Source organism: Arachis ipaensis, chromosome B06, assembly GCF_000816755.2.
Source record: "Arachis ipaensis cultivar K30076 chromosome B06, Araip1.1, whole genome shotgun sequence".
In the NCBI taxonomy this organism is placed as follows: domain Eukaryota; kingdom Viridiplantae; phylum Streptophyta; class Magnoliopsida; order Fabales; family Fabaceae; genus Arachis; species Arachis ipaensis.
Genome location: NC_029790.2, coordinates 122,522,026 through 122,530,411, shown reverse-complemented (window position 1 = coordinate 122,530,411; position 8,386 = coordinate 122,522,026). Strand labels below are relative to the sequence as shown.

General features: G+C 37.7%; 1 protein-coding gene across 1 annotated transcript; it reads left to right on the top strand.

Moving 5' to 3' along the window:
• LOC107605069 (uncharacterized membrane protein At3g27390) lies at positions 147-7,187 on the top strand. Its single transcript, XM_016306811.2, has 10 exons — positions 147-739; positions 1,321-1,429; positions 1,529-1,724; positions 1,815-1,951; positions 4,455-4,743; positions 5,264-5,370; positions 5,463-5,604; positions 5,700-5,895; positions 5,976-6,216; positions 6,315-7,187. Exons 1-10 carry the CDS (start codon positions 646-648, stop codon positions 6,547-6,549), a joined length of 1,746 nt encoding a protein of 581 aa, XP_016162297.1. The 5' UTR covers positions 147-645; the 3' UTR covers positions 6,550-7,187.

Genomic DNA, 8,386 nt, shown 5'->3' with positions numbered 1-8,386 from the left:
ATATATATATTTACTTAATTATTACTTGATCAAACAATTTGACCAATAATCTGACAATTGAACCTCTAATCTAAATATCTAATAAATTTAACTTTTAAAATTTTAACAAATGGCTCACACGTGACTGGAAATTCCGGACAGCGCAACTCCGCTCTTTTTCTTCAACTCTTATTTGCTTTCGCTCTAAGCACAAAAAGAATAATAATTATGGTTTTTTTCCTTTTAATAAGTCCCTGAAGCAATGGCTAGGAGTTCGTTATGAGGATTAGGCTAAGCATATTATGAGATACTGATTCCTACAATAAGTTTTCTGTTCATATTCCTCTTGTACTTTTCAGGTCCAAACCGCTATTTCCACAGTACCAGAATAACTACAATAATAGTATAATAATAATACAACTCCTTTGTGCACCCTTCAAGTTATAATAAAGATTGCAGATTCAACTACACGCCTGTTGTTCTATCTTTACTGCAAAAGAGTGGTTTCTTGATTCTCGGTTTTCAGTTTTCAACTTCTTTTACTGCCACTGAAGGGAAATAGTTCGGAGTTTTGGATTTCCTTTTAGCAGAGTTGAATAACAAATTAGCAAGATGAGGGCCAGTTTGTGAGTGTTCTGGTTTTTTCTTTTCGAGATCTGGGTTAAAATGGAACCTCCTACGGGATTCTGTGCTACTTTGTGGAGCTTCATTCGGTTTCTTCCTTTCTTCATTGGGCTTTTGCTTCTTGGCACCATCAAAGGTGAATCAATCTAATCACACTTGTTATTGTCTTCTTACTTTTTTATATTTAATAGGTTATATTTGTTCCCTTAATCCCTTTTGTCTTTTTGTTTTATGACAAATTGTTATTAAATTAATGGGAATCAAGCATAATACTGTGAATGAGCACAAGAGATAATTGAATAGAAACACATTGTTTTACTAGAAGAATAATTTCGTCATAGTAGAAGTGAAATTAAGGGTTCGAATCTTAATCTTAGTAAAAGACTAAGAATAATGATTGACAAACATGTATCTAATGTTTCTGGATCAAATTATTTAATATTTCAGGGTTAGTTTTTACATTCTCTGTTGAGCAAAGCTAAGGAATCTTAATCTGAGTTTAATTTCTATGTAGTGTTACATTGACGTCCTGTTAAGTGCTGCCATGAATGCAAAAGTAGTTTTGTTTTCATATCTTAACATCTTGTTTGCTTGATTCATTCCACAAGTAACTGTATGTGCAAAAAGCTACTTCCATGATGTATTAGGAAAGAATCGAGTGAAGAATATGATTGTAAGTTGTAAGCCTTACTTACCAATGCTTGAACTGAACTTCAGGAATCCTTCTCTGCCCATTGATATGTCTACTAATGACAGTTGGGAACTCTGCTATCATTCTTGGACTCTGGCCAGCACATCTTGTTTGGACATATTACTGTGTTGTGAGGTGCTTTTCTTGGTTGCCACTTTTTCAAACTCTTTCCATTGATATACCTATTATATGTAATTTTAATAATTTTCTGATACTGATTTCCCTGATGGACAGTGCTAAACAATTAGGGGCTGTTCTGAAGCTTGTTATTTGTATATCTGTGCTACCGGTGCTGCTTATTTCATGGCCAATTGTTGGAATTGTTGGAAGTTTTGTAGCTGGAACAGCCTATGGATTTCTTTCGCCAATATTCGCTACCTTTGAAGCTGTAGATGAAGGAAAAGAGGACAAACTTTTCCATTGTTTTGTTGTATGTTTTGTCCTTTCCCTGTAAAAGCTGTTTTGTTGTGAAGACTGTGATCTTGTTATCAATTATGAATACTTCATGCTACGTTCCCAGGATGGTACGTGGAGCACTATTACAAGAAGTTGCATGGTTGTCAAGGATGTAAAAGATGTTTGTTTCCATTCTTATTTCTCGGTTATGGACGACCTACAACAAAAGGGACCACCAGATGTAAAATACTATGAGATCAGGTTTGGTCATTGTATCCACTCTATCTGTTTACATTTTTGTTATTATGTCTCAGATTTTTTCTGAATCATTGTACTTCTACACACATCTGAGCCCTGCTCTTGGCTGCACGATGAATGTAAGACATCTTGATATAGATCTGTTTTTAGTTTATAGAGAAATCTTTTGCATTTAACTAGTTTATTTAATGTTAATCTAGCCTAGAGGTAGCCCCTTCCATGGCACCGACAACCAGGCTCTTATACCATTGTTAAGTATCAAAGGAAAGTGGGAAACCACACCTTAAAAGCTAGCTGTTAAGGAGGAAGAAGAAGTGAAGAACCACTTTCTTTAAATACAACATCAAGCATCCCGTATTACCCGATGTGGTACTTTGCACACCCCATAATACCCAAATTCCTAACACTCTTGAAGGGAGATTTTGCTTGTAGGCCGCTCTTAAAACTTCCCAGTATCTTATATTTTCAAATTTAGTATTGTTTGGGACTTGGGTATTATGGGGTGCCCAAAGTCCCACATCAAATACTATGGGATGCTTAATGTTGTATTTAAGAGTGGTCTGTCCCCTTTAAAGGCTAGTTTTTAAGGTGCGGTCCTCACTTTCCTTAGATTCTTAATAAGGGTATCATAGCTAGGTTGTTGGCAGCACAGAAAAGACTACCTGTAGACTGGATTAAGGTAAATAATGAATATTGATAACCAATAGGTGATTGGATATCTCCAGGTCGAATTTGGATCCTCTAAATTTTGGATTTCACTTGAGAGAGTAAAGTGTGATCTTACCCGTTGAATGTTTTCTCTTGGATTTCACTTGAGGGAGTAAAGTGTGATCTCTTACCCATTGAATGTTTTCTCTTGGTCCCACCTATGGAATAAATGGTGAGAGATCACACTTTACCCTCTAAAGTGAAATTCAAAATTTAGAGGATCCAAATCCCTCTTGGCCAATGTCGATAGAATGAAGCCACCATGGACGTAGGCCCTCTAGGGCCAGTGTCAGTGTCTTCTTAGGGACTTGTGGTATTAAGGGACGCCCAAAATCCTATGCTTGATATTGAATTTAGGAAGAGTGGTTCTTCCTCCTTAATAGCTAGCTTTTAAGGTGTAATTCCCACTTTTCTTGCGTACTTAAAAATGAAAATAGAGTGGGACCAGCTGATGTAACAAATAGGACAGCTGGAAAAGTTAGCGGGAACAGCCTGAGTGAGAGATGAATTCTCTTATAAGAGAGAGGATTGTAAATGTATATTCTCCAATGCTACCTTGTTCTCTACCTCAGTATTTGGTCCTTAAATTAATTCATCAAAGACTTGGAAGAGTATCACCCTAATATCTTTGAGCTCCTCTGTTTCTCATCCACTCTCTCTTCTATAATTCTTCTTAAATTTCCTATTCTTTCTCTTTTGTTACTGCCTAGTCTTACATGTAGATATAAGCAACTGGTGTCCAATAGGTATAAGAATATGTGTAAAATCGATGTAGGATTAGAAAGAATGCCAATGTAGTGCTTTTCCTCTTGCTGTATGTGTATTTCTGCATAAACTGTTTGAAAAATGAAAGAATAACACTTTGAATATTTGAGGTACCCACAACCCTCTCCTAATTTGGTTCTATTCCAACTCCCTGAGATGTTCCTGTCACTATCTGTTCCAGTGCCCTTTATAATTCCCAGCTCCTCTGGTCACAGAATTCTCTCTCACTTGCCAGCTGGATAGGCTAGTTACAGAACCCATCCTAGTCTATGATTCATTCAGCTACAACTAAGTCCCCTTGTTATTATAGTTGAATAAGTTCCTAACAGCACACAAGTTGATTTTGAGTTAAAAAGGCTGTAAATTAAATTTAAAACCAACTAAAATTGCTTTCACTTGATCCTCGAAAGGAACAACTACCCTATCCACTATCTTGTTCTTGAAATATACGTTATCCCTTATCCACTATCTACCTTGAAAAGACACAGTAGTTTGCCCTTAGTTTAGCTGCATTGGTCTGGTGATATTTTAATATGGATCATTTGCATGCCAAAATTATAACAAAGCTGCAGCAGATTTTCAAAGAAGATACCCATATAGGACGTGGTTCGCAAATGGCAGATTTTGGGTGTAGGATACCTTCTGTTTCAGTTGAAGTTCCAATAAGCAAGAAAAAACCAAAGTATTGAAACTTTTACAGCCAAAATTATTCTTTCAATTAATTATTACCATTTTTACCCAACATGGCAAACCAGTGAGACTTCATTCTCCACTATTCTTTGCATTTTGTGTGTCAGTCATATCTTTAGTATATGATATATTTTACATGAGGTTATTTGATGATACCAGATTTAACATGAGCTTTTTGACCATCCCTCTTCAAAAGCAAATAAGTTATCTGTATTGGTGGATTCTAGGTACTTATTAAAGCATAACAAACTTGTGAATTCTATTGAAAACAGGTAGAACGAATCTAGTATTGTTCCACACAGACTAGTATGTATTCTTTATTTTGAAATTTCATGTTGTGCAGGCTGCTTTATCTTCCTGGTGCTGCAGTAGCTGCAGCTATTGGAATCATAGTTGATGTGCCAGTTATATCAGTTGTTGCTCTATGCAAAGGCCCTTTCATGCTTATTAAGGGTTGGCACCGATTGTTTCATGACCTCGTTGGCCGTGAAGGTCCTTTTTTGGAGACAATATGTGTACCTTTTGCTGGCCTTGCTATCCTTCTATGGCCATTGGCAGTTGCTGGGGCAGTTCTGGCATCCATGATGGCAAGTTTCTTTCTTGGTGCATATGCAGGTGTTATTGCATATCAGGTGAATGTTCATATCCACTTCCTGTGTACTATAGGCATAAACAATTATGTTATACTTGAGTCAAAATTACAACTTTGTTGCAATTTAGTGGTAACCTTATTTAGTTGGTTCTGGACTGATAAACTAGTGTTGTGATTGTACGGTAAAAACTAAATTGTGGAAGCAAAAATTGTGGATTGGAAGGCATAGCATTTGTTGTTTTATACATCACAGCGTCTAATTTTGAGACTGTGTTGTTCCCCTTCCCTTATATAGTACATGATAAAAATAACTTGCAAACCCAAAATGCTTAAATATGTTAGCTATGGCGGGTTGTCTTTTGTACCATCACATGATAAAAACAAAACTAACATAGCAATATTTTAAACCTTGGTGCAATGAAGCTTTACAAATTCCTTCCAAAATTGTATCTTTAAGATGATAATGCCTAGTGAAACATCCTCAAGGCATACATAAAAATCATCATAAAGTTTCATTTATGTTGAGATGAAGTACATTCATTTGTTCTTTGACAAAACAGGAGTCTTCTTTCGTGTTGGGCCTTCGATTCATCGTTGCAGCTATGGCCCTTTATGATGAATACAGCAATGATATTCTTGACATGCCAGAAGGATCCTGCTTTCCTAGGTTTTATTCCACTCCCCTTCTATTTGTCAATGTGACTAGCTTGCTAAAGCTCTTGTCTTGAGTTTTTCCACAAGTGATACTTGATTTGATAGGCCTCAATATCGGAAAATGGTTGAGTCATCAAAGAGAACTGCACATTCAAATTCCTTCTCAAGACACAGCGGCTCCTTACGAAGGGCGCCTTCTCGTTCATCATCAATAAAAAATAATATTGTTGAGTTGAAATCACTTGAGGTACGCTTTGTCTTATTTCGTATCCTTTCCAACGATGCACAAATTAAATATTCGCCTGTTTGAGGGTCTCTACTAATGAATCGTCATGTGTGTAGCTGTTGGATGGCTTATTTAAGGAATGTCGCCATGTTGGAGAAAAATTGGTTTCCGAAGGTCTAATAACACCTAAAGACATTGAAGAAGCTAAGACTAGTAAAGGGAGTCGAGTTATAAGTATCGGCTTACCTGCATATTGCCTTCTCCAGGGGCTGTTGCGCTCTGCAAAAGCTAATGCCACGGGTATATTGATAAGTAAGTGGAAATCTGAACTCATGCGAAGAATATTTTGTTATAACCAAGTTGAAGAAATTTTGTTTGCTTCCTCATTGTAGATGATAGTACCGAACTGACTACCACAAACAGACCAAGGGAGAAATTTTTTGAATGGTTTCTTAATCCTCTTTTGATAATTAAAGAACAAATCAGAGCAGAACAACTTTCTCCCCTAGAAGAGGATTACCTATGCAAACTAGTACTTCTGAGTGGGGATTCAGAGAGGTTGAAAAATTCCAGTACTGCTCCAGCCCCTGAATCTGAGGTCAAACGTGCTGAGCTTGATGCATTGGCTAGAAGGTACTTATCACGCAAAAGATCAGTTACTTTTATTTTCCTGATGATCCATTAAACAAGGCTTTGTTTATTTGTTTCTTTTTCTTTTTTCACATATTTAGACTTCAAGGGATCACCAAATCTATGACAAGGTTTCCAACCTACAAGCGCCGCTTCGATGATCTTGTAAAACAATTGTCGGATGACTTTGCTGAGAAGCATGGAGTGAAAACAATGACCAGATCAAAGAGCGCATTTGCTCGGATGGTTAGCTTCAAATCCTTAAGGGGACCAAGAAATAATGGTTCCAATCAAGGTTCGGAAGATGTAAAAGATGTAGAAATAGAAGGCCCTTGATTGAGAATTCCATGCTATTATCATTAACCCAAAGAAACAAATTAGGTTATTGCTCACTTTAGTCCCTGTAGGTACATGATTGTATTATTTTGGTTCCTGTAGGATTTAACGAGTCAAGATAGTTCTGTTGGATAGCAAACATGAGTGAAGTTAGTTCCATTAAAGGACTAATTTAAATCATGTTTGTTCCACAATTACTATTTTGATTCATTAAAATCTATAGAAACCAAATGATTCACACGTGTATTTGTAGAGACCAAAGTGAACACAAACTCAAAGAAACAAAATATCATGCCGCAGGTGTACAGTAGTCTTCAACTCCATGTTGGATAGAAGACTGAAGTGTAATTGATACACTTGTTCATGTTACTGAAACGTATTTCAGCATGAGTGATGATGCTTTCATGTTGAAAAATGAAAAGTATAGGAATGTACCAATTGATTGATCATGTATTCATGTTTTTTTAGACCATATGGCTGTGATCCAAAAGTCAATGTATAACAGTTTTGTAGCATATATTGTCGCTAGTAGGATAATGCAAACTGAATCACACGAGTCCCTTTAGCAGCGTAATCATTTTTCATTATGTCTGCCTATGAACTGCTTGCGGTGAAAGCTAAGGGAGCGTTCTATAATAGTTTTTTCCTTTTCTTTCTTCTCCTTTATTTATTTATTTATTTATTTTTTTGTGGACTGGTATGTTCCAATTGTGTTACGTTGTTTCTAGCTCATGCTTGGAAATTTTTTATTTTTTTCATAAGTAGATGCAGCCATTCTTCAATGTGTATGTTGTGTATGTTTATAGGGTTTTGATTTCCAAGTAAATAATAATAATAAAAGGCCCAGGTACAAATAAAAGGCCCAATCCGAAGGGTTGAGCCTCACCTAGCACCGACCTTCCTCCTACGAAGTCGGTTCTTATCACGACTTATCCTAAAGAAGTCGGGGACGAGGGTTAGCTGGCAGATAATCACTCGTTTAAGTGAGTAACTGCCCCTAGAATCTCTCTAACCACTTCCAGGAGCCATATCTCAACCTCCTTAAGATAAAGGGACGGTTATCACCCTAAAAAAGTGGCACTACTTCAACGGTGGTTATTGGTTTACCATTATAAATACACTGACACCTCTCAGGTATCGCTAAGTCCCAATACTCTCTAGACCTGCTCACACCCTTGCTGACTTAGGCATCGGAGTGTCTTTGTAGGTACCACCCCCATCTCTTGGAACTCACAACTCAGAGGCGGCTCCCAGACGTAAACCAAGTCGTAAGACCACACTCCTCCTGCGCTTGGGCCTCCCAAACAAGCCCAACCACTGTCCAATTCTAGGTAAGCCCCGGAACAAAATTGATCTTGAGTCTTACAATATTTTTTAGCTATTACAACATGTACTACAAATAACACTAAACAAATATTGTCTTTACTAATTAAAGACAACACTTAGGGTCGCTCTACTGTACAAATGCAATTTTGTACAGATTTACAGATATACCATCTCCTTGTGTCTTCTGTCGACACGTGTTGTCTCCCTTGTGCGCCGCTGGAGCAGGCTTTCAGCGAGGCGTGGCTGTGTGGGTGCTCAGTTGCTCACGGGTGGGCCGAGTGAGCCGAGGTAGTTGCGTGAAATGGAACGGGGTTTGTGTGCGCCGGATTCCGTTGGTAAGACATTTGCGTTTTGGGCTTAAGTGGACGCAAAAAAAAAAAAAAAAATGGATGAAGAAAAGGCAACTAGGGTCTTCACCTCACGCCTCTCCTCTCAGCAGAGCAAAACCTAGCTCCGTCTACGAGGGTCGCCGCCACTGGTCTGCTCGCTATCGCTGCTGGTGGCGCTTGGG